This window comes from Sciurus carolinensis, chromosome 14 (genome assembly GCF_902686445.1).
Source record: "Sciurus carolinensis chromosome 14, mSciCar1.2, whole genome shotgun sequence".
Classification (NCBI taxonomy): domain Eukaryota; kingdom Metazoa; phylum Chordata; class Mammalia; order Rodentia; family Sciuridae; genus Sciurus; species Sciurus carolinensis.
The window spans coordinates 34,437,011-34,452,753 of NC_062226.1; the positions used below are offsets into that span (position 1 = coordinate 34,437,011).

The 15,743-nt window shown below is 46.4% G+C and overlaps 1 protein-coding gene across 4 annotated transcripts in view; it reads right to left on the reverse strand.

The window, feature by feature from the left end:
* Positions 1-6,858: 6,858 nt before the first annotated feature.
* Positions 6,859-15,743, reverse strand: part of Ccdc180 (coiled-coil domain containing 180) — a 64,803-nt gene continuing 55,918 nt past the window's right edge. For 3 of the 4 annotated variants that reach the window (XM_047524128.1, XM_047524126.1, XM_047524125.1), the window contains 6 exons: positions 13,308-13,468; positions 12,596-12,733; positions 11,968-12,079; positions 9,178-9,283; positions 7,908-8,043; positions 6,859-7,032 (listed from right to left, as the gene is read on the reverse strand). In XM_047524128.1, coding sequence (XP_047380084.1) covers positions 6,901-7,032; positions 7,908-8,043; positions 9,178-9,283; positions 11,968-12,079; positions 12,596-12,733; positions 13,308-13,468 — 785 coding nt within the window. In that variant the 3' untranslated portion in view covers positions 6,859-6,900. The remainder of the gene's footprint in view (positions 7,033-7,907; positions 8,044-9,177; positions 9,284-11,967; positions 12,080-12,595; positions 12,734-13,307; positions 13,469-15,743) is intronic. The other variant, XM_047524127.1, reaches the window with a different exon arrangement.

A 15,743-nucleotide genomic window follows, 5' to 3' on the forward strand; every position in this document is an offset into this window, starting at 1 on the left:
GGCAATGATTGATAATACCAATAAGCAGTTGAAAGAGCAACTGCAGGAAGCAAAAGATCATTTTGACAAAGGGATAGAGATTCTCAAGAAGCTAGGTCAAAGAGTCTTGTTTTTTTTTTTTCCCCCCCCCCTGGGTACTAGGGATTGAACTTAGGGTCACTCAACCACAGAGCCACATCCCCAGCCCTATTTTGTATTTTATATAGAGACAAGGTCTCCCTGAGTTGCTTAGTGCCTCACTTTTGCTGAGACTGGCTTTGAACTTTTGATCCTCCTGTCTCAACCTCCTGAGATGCTGGGATTACAGGCATGCACCACCACATTGGTTTCAAAGAGTCTTATTGAGGAAGTGGGTTCCTAAGCTGACATGATGGACAGTTGGTCCTACTTTTTCTTCTAGTAAGTACAGGGTCTCCTTGATCCACTTTGAGTTGAGTTTTGTGCAGGGTGAGAGATAGGAGTTCAATTTCATTTTATTACATACAGATTTCCAGTTTTCCCAGCACTATTTGTTGAAAAGGCTATCTTTTATCCAATGCATGTTTTTGGTACCTTTGTCTAGGATGAGATAACTGTATTTATGTGGGTGTGTCTTTGTGTCTTCTATTCTGTTCCATTGGTCTTCATGTCTGTTTTGGTGCCATTACCATGCTGTTTTTGTTACTATTGCTTTGTAGCATAGTTTAAGGTCCGGTATTGTGATGCTTCCTGCATCACTTTTCTCACTGAGGATTGCCTTGGCCATTCTGGGCCTCTTATTTTTCCAAATGAATTTCATGATTGCCTTTTCTATTTCTATGAAGAACATCATCGGGATTTTAATAGTACCTGCATTAAATCTGTATAGAGACTTGGTAGCATGGCCTTTTTGATAATATTAATTCTGTGTATTCAAGAACATGGAGAGTGCTAATCTCCAGAATCTATAAAGAACTCAAAAAACTCTACACCAAGAATGTAAATAATCCAACTGACAAATGGGCTAAGGAAATGAATAGACACTTCACAGAAGAAGATATACAAGCAATCAACAAACATATGGAAAAATGTTCAACATCTCTAGTAATAAGAGAAATGCAAATCAAAACCACCCTAAGATTCCATCTCACCCCAATTAGAATGGCAATTATCAAGAATACAAGCAACAACAGGTGTTGGCGAGGATGTGGGGAGAAAGGTACACTCTTACATTGCTGGTGGGGCTGCAAATTAGTGCAGCCACTCTGGAAAGCAGTGTGGAGATTCCTTAGAAAACTTGGAATGGAAACACCATTTGACCCAGCTATCCCACTCCTTGGCCTATACCCAAAGGACTTAAAATCAGCATATTACAGAGATACAGCCACATCAATGTTCATAGCTGCTCAGTTCACAATAGCCAGATTGTGGAACCAACCTAGATGTCCTTCAATTGATGAATGGATAAAGAAAATGTGGTATATATATACAATGGAATATTACTCAGCCATAAAGAACGATCAAATTATGGCATTTGCAGGCAAATGGATGAAACTGGAGAATATCATGCTAAGTGAGATAAGCCAATCTCAAAAAACCAAAGGAAGAATGATATCGCTAATAAGTGGATGATGACACATAATGGGGGGTGGGAAGGGTTAGTGTTGGGGTTGGAGTTGGATTTAGGGAGGGGGGCAGGAATGGAGGAAGGAAGGACTGTATAGATGGAGGGGAAGGGTGGGAGGGGAGGGGGGAAGGGAAAAAATGGCAGAATGAATCAAACAACATTACCCTATGTAAATTTATGATTACACAAATGGTATGCCTTTACTCCATGTACAGACAGAGAAACAACATGTATCCCATTTGTTTACAATAAAAAAAAAAAGAACATGGAAGATCTTTCCCTTTTCTGAGGTCTTCTTCAATTTATTTCTTTAGTGTTCTGTGGTTTTCTTTACCGAGGTCTTTCACCTCTTGTTAGATTGATTCCCAAGTATTTTTTTTTTAGGCTATTGTAAAGGGAATAATTTTCCTTTTTTCTCTTCCTTCTTTCCTTATTTTTCCTTATTTCTCCTTTAGTTGATACATCATTGGTGTATAGAAATGCAATTGATTTATTGGTGTTGATTTTGTACCCTGCTACTTTGCTGAACTCATTTATTAGTTCTAGAAGCTTTCTAGTAGAGTTTTTTGGGTCTTCTAAATGTAGAATCATGTCATCAGCAAATAGGAATAGTTTGAGGTCTTCTTTTAAATAAATGTGAAGGTATTTAAAAGCTTCTTCGCAGCAAAGGAAACAACAAGAATATCAACAGAGATCCTACGGAGTAGGAGAAAATCTTTACCACCTGTACCTCAGATGGAGCATTAATCTCCAGGTTACACAAAGAACTCAAAAAACTTAACATCAGAAAAACAAATAATCTAATCAGTAAATGGGCAAAGGAAGTGAACAAACACTTCACAGAAGAAGAAATATGAATGGTCAAAAAATACATGAAAAAATGTTTAACATCTCTAGCAATTAGAGAAATGCAAATTAAAACTATACTGAGATCCCATCTCACTCCTGTCAGAATGGCAATTATAAAGAATTCAAGTAATAATAAATGTGGGTGAGGATGTGGGGAAAAAGGTACACCCATACATTGTTGGTGGGACTGCAGATTGGTGCAACCAGTATGGAAAGCAGTATGGAGATTCCTCATGAAATGTGGAATGGAACCACCATTTGACTCAGTTATCCCACTCCTTGGTCTATACACAAGGTACTTAAAATCAGCATACTACAGTGACACAGCCATATCAATGTTTATAACAGCTTAACTCACAATAGACAAGTTATGGAACCAACCTAGGTGCCCTTCAATGGATGAATGGATAAAGAAAATGTGGCATATATACACAATGGAATATTACTCAGCCACAAAGATGAATGAAATAATAGCATTTGCCTGTAAATGGATGGAACTGGAGAATATCATGCCAAGTGAAATAAGCCAGTCCCCCAAAACCAAAGGTTAAATGTTCTCTCTAATATGTGGATGCTAACCCAAAACAAGGGAGAGTGGGGAGGGGAAGAATAGAAATCCATTGGATTTGACCAAAGGTAGTGAAGGGGAGGAAGGGGTTAGGGGAATAGGAAGGACAGCAGAATTAATCAGACATAATTTTCCTAGCCTTGTATTTGAATACACACCAGGATAACTTCGTATCATGTACAACCACAAGAATAGGATCCTAAATAGAATAAGTTATATTCTGTGTATGTGTAATATGCCAAAAGAAGAAAGAAGCAGCAGCCACAAAAAGCAATTGACCTACACCTTCTGGGTTTGTCTAAGTATACTCTATGGTGATTGCACAATGATGAAATCACCTGACATCTTCCTCAGAACAGTCCCCATTGTCGTGTGACACATGACTAATGTGCATCCATATCTAGTACTAACCAAAGCATAAGTTTGCCACTAGGGGATCATGGGCAAGACTTGTCCTTTCTCTGGGACACAGTGGCAGAGGCAGATGTGGAGGTGATTCTGAAATCTGGGCTTGTGCCTGGCCAACACATCAAACCCTCTTTGATAAGGAACAGTGCCTGAGTTTTTCCCCCCGCCTTCTGTCCTAGGGCTTAAGTGAGACCTACATCACTTCCTGGCTCCAGTGGTGAACGAGTGACCCAGGCTGTAGCAGGTGTGGGGTGCAGAGCAGGCTACATGAGACCAACTTTGCCTGTGGATCCCTTCTGTATTGAGCTCATAGGTGTGGGGAGACAGGAACTCACTTCTCTTCTTGGTCCAGAAACAGAGTCCCTTGTGTGTGCCTGGCCACGGATGCTAGGCCTTGATGTTACTGGTGGTGACCCCTAGCATCTGCGTGAGTAAGGGAGACTTCGGCACCCAAGTGCACCTGGGGCATGCCACCCAGCACCCCATCCTTGTTGATGGAGCATGACACTGCATCCTCACCAAGTGCACGCTTGTGCAGTTCTACATCCAGCCCTTCACTGTACATTTGGAAAACAAAATTCCAGAGTCAGGGGCTTGCCTCAACCACAGGAGGTGGGCAGAATCTAGAGGGCAAGAGAGAGCTCTACTTCATAGGCCAGTTCTCCACCCCTCCTGTGGGAAAGGAGGAGGAGGTAGGAGACAGGTCTGCTAATAGTACAGTGTCCAGTCTCCCAGCAACATTCCCAGGGGCCAGAGCATGGAAAAGAGGGAACTTGGGTCCTCTAAGGTCCCCAGACAGCATCTGGGTCTTGCTCTGGGCCCCTGGGAGTAAGATGAGTCCTCCCTTCAACAACATGGACAGGGGCTACAGGAGAGAAAGCCTGCTTCCTCCTGTATAACTGGGTGTGCTTGGAGTGGGCAGCCCCAAATGTTTCATGTGCTCAGAAAGCGTCTGTTCACCTCAGTTCTCCATCATTGGCCTACTGTGCTCTGAGATCCTGGGAAAATGCTTTTCACTCTTTGGAGGTCCCTCAGAGAAGAGACTTGGGGGTTTGGGTGGGTGAAGACTTGCTACAGGGAAGGAGATGCCAGAGCCCTGGATCCTGAGTCCTGAGTTCAGGGATAAGACCCATTCTTTTAGGAAGCTTGGGGTCCTCACTTGGAAGTGGGGGGATTATTGTGCTAGTGGAGGTATGGATGCCTCATGAGTGAAGGGGACACAGCAGGGAGGTAGGCAAAGAGGGGGCAACGGAGGCTTCCAAGGCCCCTCACTCTGACGGTGGAGTCTTCAGACCAGCTCCTTTCTCCCGGAACCTGGAGGACCACTGTCTTGTGGTGTCCTTGTCTGGGACTGCAGTGCTCATGATGACCACCAGAGGGCGTGAAGCCTCTTGTGTTAGTGGTGCCCCTTGGGTTTTACTGCAGCTACTGAACAGGAAAGGAAGAATCATGCAGAAGTCATTCTGGTTGTCCTCCTGCCTCAGGTCCAACCTGCACCTCCTATTATTAGTGATCATCTCCAGAGTCTGAGCTGGTCAGAAACAAAGTGCAGGGGTGGGATCTTTCTTTTATTCATTCGCGAGAGCAAATGCCATAGCAAAAACAGAGGTGGGGGGCACAAGGAGGCGATGAGGGGGAGTGGGGAGGGGGAGGGGGAGAGAGAAGGAAAGGAGGGGAGGAACATAGGGCAGTGCAAGAAGAGGAAGCAGCAGCCCTTTTTTTTTGTAACTAAATCTTGGAAGTTTGACACAGAGTGTTTATGTCCCCCTAAGGTCATATGCTGAAATCCTAACCCTCAGGTGCTAGCATTAAGAGGGGGGGCCTTTGGGAGGTAATTAAGTCATGATAGAGAGCCCTCATACTCGCACTCTTTTCAAAGGGACCCCAGGGAGCTCTGTTCTCTTTCCGCTCTATGAAGACTCAGAAGTTGGCAGTCTGCAATCCAGAAGAGGGACCTCATCAAAACCAGTCCATGTCGGCACCCTGACCTTAGCAACCCAAGCTGACCACGGCAGGCGGGAGAGCCCATCACTTTCCCCATGTTCTGTTGGCCAGAAGTGAGCCATGGCATCTTAGTGGCTACACAAGGGTGCATATGTCAAGAGGCAGGAGCATCTCAGGCTGTTGTGGAAGCTACCCACCACACAGGCTGGGACCAGGATCTGGTCTGATTGGACAATATAGGAATTTTCTTTCCTTTCTATCCCCTCATGTCACAGAATGGAAAGGGATCCCCAGAAGGAAGTAGCTTCAAGTATACACTGGCAGAACCCAGGCAGGTTTGGAGTTGGGTTGCATGCTGCATACCACCCATCCTTATAATTATTCCACCTGTAAAACTGCACATTTGTTACCTGTGGTTCCAGCCTGTGGGTTTTATAAGTATTACACATATCTGACGATGTCCCTAGGCAGCAGATGCTGATATGGTCCACATTGTGCAGGTTGGGAGATTGGGAGGCTCTGAGAGGCAATGAACTGATAAGAAAAAGGAGGTTCTGAACCCAGTTCTGTCTGCTTAGCCCTGGGACCCTGGGTGCCTGCAGATCCTCCCAGTGGGGCAAAATGGAACCACTGAGGAGGGAATGCAGGGGAGGAGGGTGCGCAGTCAAAATGTCTGCACTCCAGAAACTGCAAGCAAGGAGTCAGTCAGGCCTTCAGGTAGATCATTTTGAAGGAAGGGGCCCACATAATGGAACCTTGAAGAAGTCACCTCACTTCCTTGGTGATAGACCCCAACAGAACTTAGAACTCTGGTAACCAGACACCCACATTCTCCAGACAGATCTCCATGCAACTGACTTGTGCAGGGAAACTTAGGAGAGCAAGATGTTTTCCTGCTTTATCCCATTTTCCAAGACTCTGGCCCTAGGAAAGTCCAGAGTGAGAGTCTTTTCCATTGCTGCAGATATCGCCCGTGAAGCCTCTGGCCATTTGGCAGGAGGTTCCTCAAGGCCACACAGGGTGTCCCAGGGCAGGCCCCTCCAGGCCAGGTCACAGCTGTGATTTCACCTGGGCAGCCCCACACCTTCCCTCTTACTGCACGTTGGGGAAATAGGGGCACGTTGCTTGGTAGACAGGGGATGAGGACTGGGCCATTCCTGAGCAGGAGGAGGCTATCGGGTATCAGAACCCAGGGAGGCCTCTCACCTACGTGCCCCAGGTCTGTAGCTGGCGGGATGAGCAGGTGAATGCTGGGTGGAGCACATCTCCCCAGATGTTTATCCTGTTTATTCCCATCTCATTTTTTCTCTGGCTGGAGGCCCAGGCAGATGCCCCTCAAGGCCTGACGGGGGTGGGGCCTTCTTGTCCCGGCAGGGCCCTGACACCTGTGGCCTGCCCACGGGGCCCCGTCTTTGCAGAGCTCCATTCGGGGGCATGCTTTTAGATGTCAGCTCCTTTGCAGTTGTGGGGTCTGTTTTAAGTGACTGACTCCTGGTAGCCGCCATCCAGCACAGAATAAGACTTTATTTGGGTGAGGAGGAGGGCGTCAGGCGTACAGGCTGTGGATGGTATCGAGGGAGCACTTCCAGCTTTCCTTCCAGCGCTGAGCCTCCTCCGCCCAGATATTGTGGTTCTTCTGGATCTTCTTCCGCTCCATCTCAAACAATGCCAAGTACTTCTGGGAAGAAAACAGCAGGAGTGACCGCATGTGAGACTTCTGCTCTCCCTGCCCTGGGACAACACTGTGACCTGCTGACAACCCCGAGGCAGCCTCATCTCTCCTGTAAGACCCCAACCACCCATCACATGGGTCCAAAGGTCTTCCTCATTTTACAGATGAGAAGACGGAGGCTGGGTTTGGCTGGGTTCACCCAGCTAGGAAGGGGCTGAGCAGGGACTAGGACACCTATCTTTCTGGCTCTGGGCCCTGCACCCTACTCAACTCTGACCTGCAATGGAGCCTCCCTGGAGCATAAGGGTTCCAGCTTCCTCAGGAGGCTGAGCTCTCTGGGTCTAACAGGCACTGAGTTCAAATCCTGACTCTGCCACTTTGTGGTGGCACAGAAGCGCAAGTGTCTTTAGGTATTAATGTCCTCGTTAGTGAGATGGGGACCATAACCCTCATGGGTTCCCAGGAGGATTCAGTGAGATGCCTCATGTCAAGAACAGAAGGTGCTACCATGCCCCACCGCAGACCCAAGGTCTCGTCACCTCTGGGCCTGTCCACCGTGTTTCCGAGCTGATTCTACTGTCCCTCTGCAGTCTTTCCCACACCCAGTGTGGGTGACGTATCCTGTGGCTGGGCTCCCACAGCACCAGGGCTTACACCTCAGACCCCTGCTAGGACTGGGACTATGACCCTCAGCTCATATCCCTGTGCCTGAAGATACTGATTGTCCTGAGTGTTGAGACCTGTGGCTCCAGCCTCACTGATGTGTGTTGGTGACCAAATGTCGGGGTGCCTGGTGGTGGGAAGTTCCTTCCTTTCCAAGGCAGCCAAACTCAGTAAGCTGCCCAAGCTCCGTGGGACACACCTACCCCACCCCATCTCACCAGGTACACAGCATCTCGGGCTTCCACGGCTGCCAGGTGGCCCAGGGTGGTCTTAGAGGTGGTGATTGAGGGTGTTTTCCGATCAAGGATCTTGGTTTGGATGGTGACTTCGGTGGGTTTGATTCCTGGCCACTTCCTACAAACAAAAGTATCGGCTTCACCATCCACAGGACAGCCACCACCCCTGTTGCAAGAGTTCAACAACTATCATGGCTTTAAATATAAGAATTAAAAGAAAAAGGAGAACCCCGACCGAGCATTTCATATTGTGCTTCTCCAAGTTCTCTGTTTCGGTTTGCTCCGTCTTGGGAAGGAATGCCACATCTCGAATGACTTCCCTTTCCTGGGCCTCAGGTTCCTCCTCAGTCTGCCAGCCTGGGGGCAGTCTCTGGTTCCTGACCCATTTTTCCTATTGTGTTGTAAAGGCCACTGCTGAAAGCATAGCTCTTTGCTTTCACAGAGACATATTCTTGGGGCACAGGGGACAGGTACTTTGATAGCTCTTGTCACATATGACAGTCATCCGGAGTGGTTCACGGTGCCAGCAGCAACCTGGGAATGTGCCTCCCCCAGGGCAGGTCTCCCTTCGTGGGAACCTTTGGTGGCTTTGAACTCTTAGTTTGTGCCCGTGGGCACTCCACGGGCAACCTCATCTTGTTATAGTTAGGGTCTCCAGTTGGGGCCCAGGTCCTCAGTGTCCCAAACAAAGAATTGAGCGAGATGTGCAGAAGTAACAGGAAAAGTACAAATTTATTGAAGGTGAAGGTGAAAGTATCATTCCATAAGGCAGATTGGAGTGGGCACAGAGAGAGAGAGAGAGAGTCTCAAGGCCCCGTGTCTGGAAATTCACGTCTTACGTGCTGAGCTGTGAGGCAGTGTCTTCCCTATGAGGACCTGATTGAAGACCTCACCCCATTTGCTCCCACTGTTTTTTTTAGAATACCAAACCTGTGGTGGGAGTTGTCATGGTAGTGGGACTTTGTAAACAGGGACATGATGGCTCATCTCCCTGCCTTGTCCTCTTCTTGTGCCCTGCCTCTGCCATTTTGGTGCCTCTGAACTCCTACCTAACGATCTAACTTCCTCTTCATGAAGCCACATGAGGCAGCCCGCCATGGTCATTTCACAGAGGAATGAGGTTCAGAACACAAGGCCTTTCCAAGGTTAGTGGGTCTGCCTGAGTTCCCAGCCAGCGCCCCTACTCATTCCACGGCCCTGCCCCCAGCAGATACAGCCATTCATGGTGCCCCCTGCTGCCCTGGGCTCTCACCTGCTCCCACGTTCAATCAGGGGCTTCTCACTCTCTTCCTCCAGGGAGAGCCTGGCCAGTTTCCTCCGGATGAGGATTGATGTTTTCGGTTTGGAGGGCTCCACCTCTGGCAGGAAAGAGATGGGTTAGTAACCATGGCTCTCCAACAGCGTGAGATCAAGGGGTCTGCCCTCTAGTCACATTTAGAGATAGAAGGGCTCACTATTTCCCCACTTGGAGTGGCAGGCAGAGCCCCCTCCACAGAGAAACTAAATGCACCAGATATGCAGCCGGGTACAGTGACAGTGGCAAGGGTCATTGGAAGAGGAGTCTAGGGAGTGGTCTGGACAGTTTCCTGTTCCAGATCCCCAGGTTGGAAACTCTGACCGTCCTACAGCAGGGAGTTCCTGAGTATGCTTTGCAATGCCTTCTTCGTTGGCTTATGCTAGCTCATATGAGTTCTGAATTGAGCACTTACCCTGGAGACAACACACTCAAGGTTGTCCATTAAATGTCTGGCTCACTGACCCAACCTTGGATGTGCAACCTTTTATTTTTTATTTTTTAAGTGGTGCTGGGGATTGAACCCAGGGCCTCACACACACAAGGCAAGCGTTTCACCACTGAACTACATCTCCAGCCCCTGGATATGCATTCTTGATAGGGAGAGAGGGCCGTGTGTGTGGAGAGGCACTGTGGGGAGAGGGTGGCAGGTAGGAGCCTCTGGTGCAGGGTTTTTTCCCAGCTCTGTGGTGCTGTGCAAGGTGCCACTATTGGGTCTGCTGCCAGCTCACACGCCTGTTCTCGATGGGGTCTTAACCCCAGTGTCTCTGCAGGTCCTTGCCTTCCCAAGTGAGGCTCACCCTTGACAAAGAGATCTCTGATATCAGAAAGTGGCCTGCAGTTCAAACCTGTTGTACACGTTTTGACCCAGAAAAATGTAAACCAGGAGTCTGTCACCCATCAGAGTCCTGTCACTATACGGAGTTTTCTTCAGCACAATTACAGCAGTGAAAAATTGTATATGGCCCAATGTTCACCAGCAAGGGCTGAATTAGTCCATGATGATGTTCAGTAAAGCACAGTGCGCAGCAACCCAAAATGCTGAGGCAGAAAAGCATGGGTAGCCTGGCTAAGGTCTACCTAAGGGACTCAGTCAAGACCTCTCAGAGGCCCTCTGCCCCTCCCCCATGCAGGAGGGGACTGGACGGGTGAACTGCAAGGCAGAGGGCTTTGATTTCTGGGTGGAAGGAATTAACTTGATTCTTAATTTACATGGAACTTCTGATTTTACTGTAGAGAACATTTATTGTCTTTGTAATGACTTTTAAAAATTGAAAGCTGGATGTAGTGGCACAAGCCTATAATCCCAGCTGCTCAGGAGGCCGAGGCAGGAGGATGGCGAGTTCAGTCAGCCTTAGCAACTTAGTGAGGTACTTAGAAACTCAGTGAGATGCTGTCTGTAAATAAAATATAAAAAAGGGCTGGGGATGTGGCTCAGTGGTTAAGTACCCCTGGGTTCAATCCCTGGTACCACCCCCCCAAAATAAGAAAAAATGGATCTAAAGTATAGACTATCAATAAATGAATAACATTGAACACATGATTATATTCTAATATTATAAAAGAACTATGCACATTATAAAAAGTTTAAACATTACCTAATCGTGGGGACAAAAAGAGATGTTAGGAGCCTCCAACCCACCTGCAGCCCCTGCAGAGCATCGGCAGTAGTTGGGTACCTAGCTCTCAGGCTCTGTTCCACTCTCCCTCTTTGTCTCTTTTGGTCTCCGTCTTTCATACAGATTTATTTAAACATCTGAGAATATGCATGTTGATATCATGCATGTTTTTCCAACATGGAATCACACACACATCCCAGTCCCTCTTTTTCTCACATAAAGGTCCTCCTTTGGGTCCTGTGACATTAGCATGTATAGACCTACCACCCCAACATAACAGCCCCGCAGGGTGCACCACCCAGATTCAATCCCCTAAGTGTGGACACTAGTGTTGTTTCCAATTCTTTAGCCATTTCAAAGAATGCTGTGACGAATATTCTTGAATGTGTATCTTAGGAGGAGTGGACAAATATTTCTGTCAGGAAAATTCCTCAAATTGGAACTGCTGGGTCAAAGGCATGCATACGCAGGATTTGATGGGAAGTGACAAGGAGTCAGGAGATCAGCTATCAACGAATGCACCTAAGGGCCCTGTGGTGCCTCTGCTTCCTGACACCCTCCCTGTGGGTGAGAAACCTATCTCAGTAATGTTCCTGCTTGTGTTCTTCCGTCAGCAAGGTGGCGTGCCTTTTTACTCTCACTGGTCATAGGAAATGCTTCTCTTTGGAAATGCATGTGTTTGTTTCTTGTCTTCTTTAAAAAATGTGACCTGTGAGATTCTTTATACCACATGGGCAGTCACCCATCCTCTGACCCAGTTTGTGTTTTACCTTTCCATATTGACATTTTTTTGTTTTTGTTTTGGCCTCAAAGAAGTGCCGCTGTTTTTTTTTTTTTATGGCTTCTGGTTCTCATGCCATACTTAGAAAAGGTGTCCCTAAGCCCAAGAGTATGAAAATATTCACTATTAGGGTTTTGTTTTTTACATATTATCTTTGATCCATCTGTCATTTGGCCTTTTGAGTCAAAAATTTATTTTTAATGAAGACAAATGAACACACAAAATCAATCTATTCCCTTAATGGAGGAAGTTTCCACCTTGGTGGAGCCGGGAAGACAGCTCCCCCAGTGCCTGCCAGCCTAGCTCTCACCACCCTGGTGCTGGAGATGCAAGGTTGGTGCCTCTTACTTGCAACCTGGATGTCATCGATGGTGACCACTTCATCTAGCTGCAGCAGGAACTTCTCGGTGAAGGAAGCCAAGCTGGTTATGAACACATGGCCACACCTCCTGGTGACTTCCTGGAGGAAACATGGTGAGCGCAGAGCTGCAGGGAGAACTTCCCTCCAAGGGCACTGAGGGAGGGTTGGGTGGCTCTGCAGGAGAACCTGGGAAGCCCTGGGGAGTCTGCTGCTGAGCCAAGCCTGAAGTCACTGTGCTCACTGTGTCTGAGTTAACTGGCATCTGAGCAACAAGGATTTCCTAAAGAGGTGATTGGACTTGAGGATAAGAAATGATTCAGAAATGGCCAGGAGATGCATGTAGCCAATTCGCTGAAGAAGAAATAAAACTAGACATGGATAGTGAATCATGAAAAAATTGCTGTTACTACTTTTGTAAATGATTAATTCAGAAACTAACGAAATGCAGAGTGAAACACCCAGTAATGACATTTCACCCACTTTCAAGCCTGCTCTGGTCTAGGTGCCAACCAAGAGCCGTGCTCTGCACTGGCTGTTGCTGACCATTGGCGCCATCTTTCTGGAGGGCGGTGTGACCCTCAGCGCCTGGACTGGGGAGTCAAGGGCACCACTGACCTCCAGGTTCTCCTTGTTCTTCTTGATCAGGTAGTCCAGCTCTTCCTGTCTTTTTTCTTCTAGTGCATGCAGAGACTCCATTATTTGGATATGTGCGGGGTGTCCAAGATTTGGATTGAGTTTCTGTGTATTTTTATCCTTTGATCAAACAATTCAGAATTCATCAGGACTTTTGACCCAGGTTTGAGGTCAGGACCAAAAAGTCACTGGCCTATGTCTTCTGTCATTTAAGGCCATAGGAAGACAAATGTGTACTATGATCTGGGTGTATGAGGGGCCATGGGTGGGCAGGGGAACCAGTGGCAGAAAAGACAAGATGGGAGCATGGACGGAGCCATGAAGAGAGGGTGAGTTGAGCAGCTCCCCCAGCACAGTTGGGGCTTTTAATCCAGTAAAATCAGCACCAATCCTGCCCCATGGCTCCAAGGACCAGTGTGGAGAGTCACCGTTGATCTTAGAGATCATGGTTCCACCAGGCTCAGCAGACCCTCTCCTTTAATCCAACACAGAGTATATCAAATGCCTTCCATGAAGAAGTTGTTGACTCAATTCTTACTTTTTCAATGCATCCTGCCCCTCAGCTTCCATCCAATAATCCCAAACCTGGCTCATTTCCTTCCCTTGGGCTTGAACCTGCCTGTGACCTGCCTCCATTTTGAACTCCCAGCACCCCTGGTTCTGGAATGGGACTGGTTGGTCCTAAGATCCTTACCTTCCTTTTCTCCAGCTGCTTCTTCTGCTCCTCACACTGTTTCTGGATCTTTTCCACAGAGATGCAAAACTTTTTCCAGTGCTGCTCCTTGAAATTCTCTATCACCAGCCAACATACCTGGGGCAGCAGCTCCTCAAATTTCCTCATCTGGACTCGCAATTCTGCAGAATTGGGAGTAGAGGGTCAGGGAAGGGGACAGCGTAGAACCAAGTGACAGGTGAGCTCTTCAATAAAGGTGCAAAGCAGTATCCCAAGGGGAAAACCTTTGTCTCCAATGTGGTCCTATAGTCAAGGTAATATAGAAAATACTAGTAAGACAAGGTCAAAGGGCTCTCCTCTATATGCCGTAGACTTCTCAGTCCACTGAAGACACGTGCATTGTGTCTTTCATCAGTTCTGGCAAGTTCTTAACCATTATCTCTTCAAACGCATCCTTGACTCCAGTTCCCCCTTTCTTTCTACACCTCCAAACAGCCTATGTTAGACCTACTCTGTCATTCACTTCTCTTTACCTCTTCCCTTTTTTCCACCTCTCTTTTTCTGTGTTGTATTCTGCGTATTTTCTTTGGTTTCACCTTCAGTCACCAATTTCCCTTTTAGCTCTATATAACCTGGTAGCGAAGTCATGCACAATTATAAAATTTCACCTTTTAACTTTTTCCTTCTTAGAGTTTCCATTTGATTCACTTTTATATTTACTCAGTTTAATAGTCTCTTGCTCCTTCCTCATGTTTACAATTCCCTCTTTTACTTACCTTATTTTATATGGTAATAACTTATAATAACTTATTATAAACTTATAATAACTGCCTTATTTTGTATTTTGTGTCTGATACTTTCAAATCTTAAGTCTTTGCCGGCCTCCTTCTGTGTTTCTTGCTGGAGGAGTTTGTTTCCTTGTGTTTGTGTGGGCTTTGTTGTTATTGTCTGTTCATTATGGTGAGTTCTTACACTGTGGGAATCCTGAGGCCTGAGTTGAAGGTGGATGTTCTAGAGAGGATTTGAGGGGTCTTGATCAAGTCAATTCTGGATATTATCAACTCAAGTTCATTCTAAGCTCAATTTGACTCTAAGATAAAGTTGAGATCCTTTGGATGATCCACAAAGACAATATTGAATTTATGTTTAAATAAGCACAAATACAGGTTTAGAGGCTATATAAGGACTGACATAGTTCTGGATTTACACAGGAGGGTTTTGGGTTATGGTTTTCCTTTTTCTTCACCAGTACCAAGGTTTTTGATAAGGCAATTTCCTTCTAGTTGCTAGAAGAAGGGGCTTGGTCTCTGTCTCATTCACGGTACTCTGCAGATGGAGCCTTGTGCAGTTCCAGTTTTATGTGGAACTTCCCCCTTGGGTGGTCTGTGGATTTGTTACCTGTTCCTGATGCTCTGGAGGTCATGAAAATGCAGAGGCTCAAGTTTTCCTGGAAGTCATCGAATGCATTTAAGGCAGTGAACAGAGTTACTGCTCGATTTATCATGCAGAATTCTTATTTCCATCCAGTCTTTGGCTTTTGTGTGTCTTACTTTACGACTAGTTCATTTGTGTGTGCCTTACATTACAACTAGCTTATTTGTGCATTTAAAAGATTTTATCCCTCAAACATTTTATCTAGCATTTGAAACATTTTCAGTGCAAGAGCGTGTTGGGATACTGGATCTCCAACCTATAGGAAATGAAGGTCTCTACTTAGAGAAAATTGTGAGTCCACTGGAGACAGAAATGATCTGCAGCATTCGCCAAGTTCATTTTGACTATAGGGTCTTTGTTTTGAGGAGAATAATGTAGGATGGGATCTTGAAGAGTTCGCTTGGGGAAAGTCTGAGCTGGAGGAACAAAATACTGTCTGCAGTTTTCAATTCAACTGATTCTACAACCACTGATGAGAGCTTGCACAGATCATTCCCTGTACATGGCAAATCCATGCAAGGGATTAATCCTCAAAAATATCCTTTCACAGTGGGTGCTGCTACTATTTCTAGCTTACAGATAAGGAACCCGAAGCTCAGAGAAGTGAGATCACTTGACCAAAGTCATATAGCTGGGACATGGCAGTGCTCGGTCTTGGTTATCCTATAATCCTCCTCTCTTCCTCCATACACTGCCTCTGGAATGACACAGCAAAGCACAACAAATGTGCTATATCTATACAGTGAAATATTATTCAGTGATAAAAGGGAAATATTGGTACAATTTACAACACACATGAACCTTGAAAACATAACCAAAAAATGAAAGAAGCCAGTCACAAAAGGTCCAGTGGGTTCACTTGCATGAAGGTACAGGAAGAGGAAATCCATAGAGACAGAAAATGAAACCAGGCCTGGTGGCACACACCTATAATCCCAGTGATTTAGAAGGCTGGAGCATTGCAAGTTCAAGGCCAGCCTCTGCAACGTAATGAGGCCCTAAACAACTTAGTGAGACCCTATC